At 45.2% G+C, this 2392-nt stretch overlaps 1 protein-coding gene across 1 annotated transcript in view; it reads right to left on the minus strand.

Moving 5' to 3' along the window:
• The window catches only part of NCAPH2 (non-SMC condensin II complex subunit H2), a 41111-nt gene that overhangs the window by 30877 nt on the left and 7842 nt on the right, over positions 1-2392 (minus strand). The window contains exon 4 of the mRNA XM_015407858.1: positions 1209-1290. Within this exon, the coding sequence (XP_015263344.1) occupies positions 1209-1290 (82 nt within the window). The remainder of the gene's footprint in view (positions 1-1208; positions 1291-2392) is intronic.

The raw sequence follows: 2392 nt of genomic DNA on the forward strand, positions 1-2392 counted from the left end.
TATATCTTTCATGGTCTTTGTAGTATTGCTGATGTGTATAAATGGAATTTTGGGGTTATGATTATATGCGGCTTTCCCGCTTTGGCACCTCATTTCTGACAAAGAGTCTGAACCCATGAGCATCTCAAATCTCTGAATAAACCTTTCACTAAAGAAGGTGTGTGGGAACCTGACGCTAATACTGGATCTAAGACTTTCCTTACCTGTTAACGGGAGGGTTGCGCTATTCAGAGCCCGGGGGGGGGATTTGCTCCCATCACGGCCAAAGAGCGCTTACTCCCCGATGAACCTGCCCAACCGCGGTGGTGATCGTCAGAGACTGTGCTTCGGAGGCCTCTCCTCCTGAGATTAGGCGGGGGTCAAACTGGGAGGGGGCCTTCTCGGTCGTGGCACCAAGGCTCTGGAGATCTCCCCCGAGGGAGATTCGCCTGTCCCCTTCTGCCGCTGTCTTCCACCAGTGGGTGAAGACTTTGGGGAGGTGGTATTCTTGCATTTGTGTGCGCGTGCGCGAACCCGTGCCTGGAAGTCATGTCAACCTCTGGTGACTCCAACAGGGGCATGGAGGACGTTCAGAGAAGTGGCTTAATAGCCTGCCTCTGGCCTCCCGGCCCTGGTATTCTCTGGAGGTCTCCCATCCAAATACTCGCCAGGGTCAGCTCTGTTTAGCTTCTGAGATCTGGTGAGATCAGGCTTGCCTGGGCTATCCGGCCCAGGACTGTGTGAAGACTTTTTTACTCTTGTTTGGCATTCCCTCCGTGACACTTCTTTCTTGCTGTTTTTATGCTTTGTATGCATTTTAACCAGGTCTCTTTTTGAAGCAGGAACTCCTTTGCATATTAGGCGACACACCCCTAATGGAGCCAATCCTCTAAGAGCTTACAGAGCTCTTCTTCCAGGGACTACCGTAAACTCTTGGAGAATTGGCTACATTAGGGGTGTGTCGCCTGATATGCAAAGGAATTCCTGCTACAGAACGAGCCCTGACACAGTACTTTTAATTGTTTTAATGATTTATGTTGCCGGGATGATTTTAATGCTTTTAGAATGTAGTTTTACCATATGCGTTTCAGACATGTTTGCCGCCTCGGGGGCCCTCATAAGGCCTGAAAGGTGGGATACAAATTAGGTTGGTAAATAATAAAAGAACAAACAGCTTTGCCTCCATTCAGGGGCAACAAAGGCAACCCCACTCCTTCTCGGAGCCTCACCCTTTCCTCTTCTGATTCGGGATCGGCACTGACATCCGCATCCGCTCCATCTTCTCCCACAGACGCTGGCTGCTTCTCCCGCCTAAGGGGAGGGGGGGGGGACAGAACAGGAATAGAAACAAACCTCACTTTAGAAAAGCCTCCTTTCTGGGGGATTAAATATACAAGTCAAGTGTTACAAGATGCATGGACTAAAATAATTTCAAGTTATTTTTGAAATTAAAAGCGTAGATTTATGATCCCCATTTCTGGAACAACTTACAAATTCATGTCACATTAGACTGGATGTAATCAGTGGACCTATTGAAGTGCCTGTGTGCACCCACTTTAACTGTGCGTAAATCGATTAGCGCCTTGTGAGCACATTTTGCTGGAGTGACTTTGGGCAGCCAGTTAAATTGTGTATCAATTGATTAGTGCCTGTGAGACACATTCTGCGGCTTGTAAGCTGCTTATTTGGCTCACTAAGTTTTCTGTTAATGATTGTGTTACTGGATATATAAAGACTGAATTACGAAAGACATAGAGAATTGGTTAGCATTAAAATCGCATTTTAATGATATACAGATGATTCTTAGAGTTATTGAATAATGGATCTTGGCTGTTGTATTACTAAGAAATATTGGATATGGATCCATGAAATAATTCAAAAAATCTTAGGATGTGCGATACCATTTACACCGAAAGTACTGCTTTTGAGTATACTATCAAATGATCTTGATAAACATATTAAATACTTGACGGTTTATTTTACTACAACAGCGAGAATTTTACATGCCAAATACTGGAAATCAACTGAAGTACCAAAGAAACAAGAATATATCAACAAACTGATGGAAACAGCAGAAAGTGATAAATTGAATCTATTGATGAAAGGATCTACAAATTACACATTTGATAAGACATGGAAACGATTTTATGACTGGTATAACAAGGTGGTGCGGTGGCTCAAGTGGTTAAGACGCTGAACTGCAGGCTGTGGAAGGTCAGTAGTTCAGCAGTTCTAGACCCGGGTGCCGCAAGACGGGGTGAGCTCCCGTCTCTAGTTCCAGCTCCTGCCAACCTAGCAGTTCGAAAGCAAGAAATTGCAAGTAGATAAATAGGTACCACTTCGGTGGGAAGGTAACAGCGTTCCGTGTGCCTTGGTGTTTAGTCATGCCGGCCACATGACCACGGAAACGTCT

Source organism: Gekko japonicus, unplaced genomic scaffold (assembly GCF_001447785.1).
Source record: "Gekko japonicus isolate JY-2015 unplaced genomic scaffold, Gekko_japonicus_V1.1 scaffold3528, whole genome shotgun sequence".
Taxonomy (NCBI): domain Eukaryota; kingdom Metazoa; phylum Chordata; class Lepidosauria; order Squamata; family Gekkonidae; genus Gekko; species Gekko japonicus.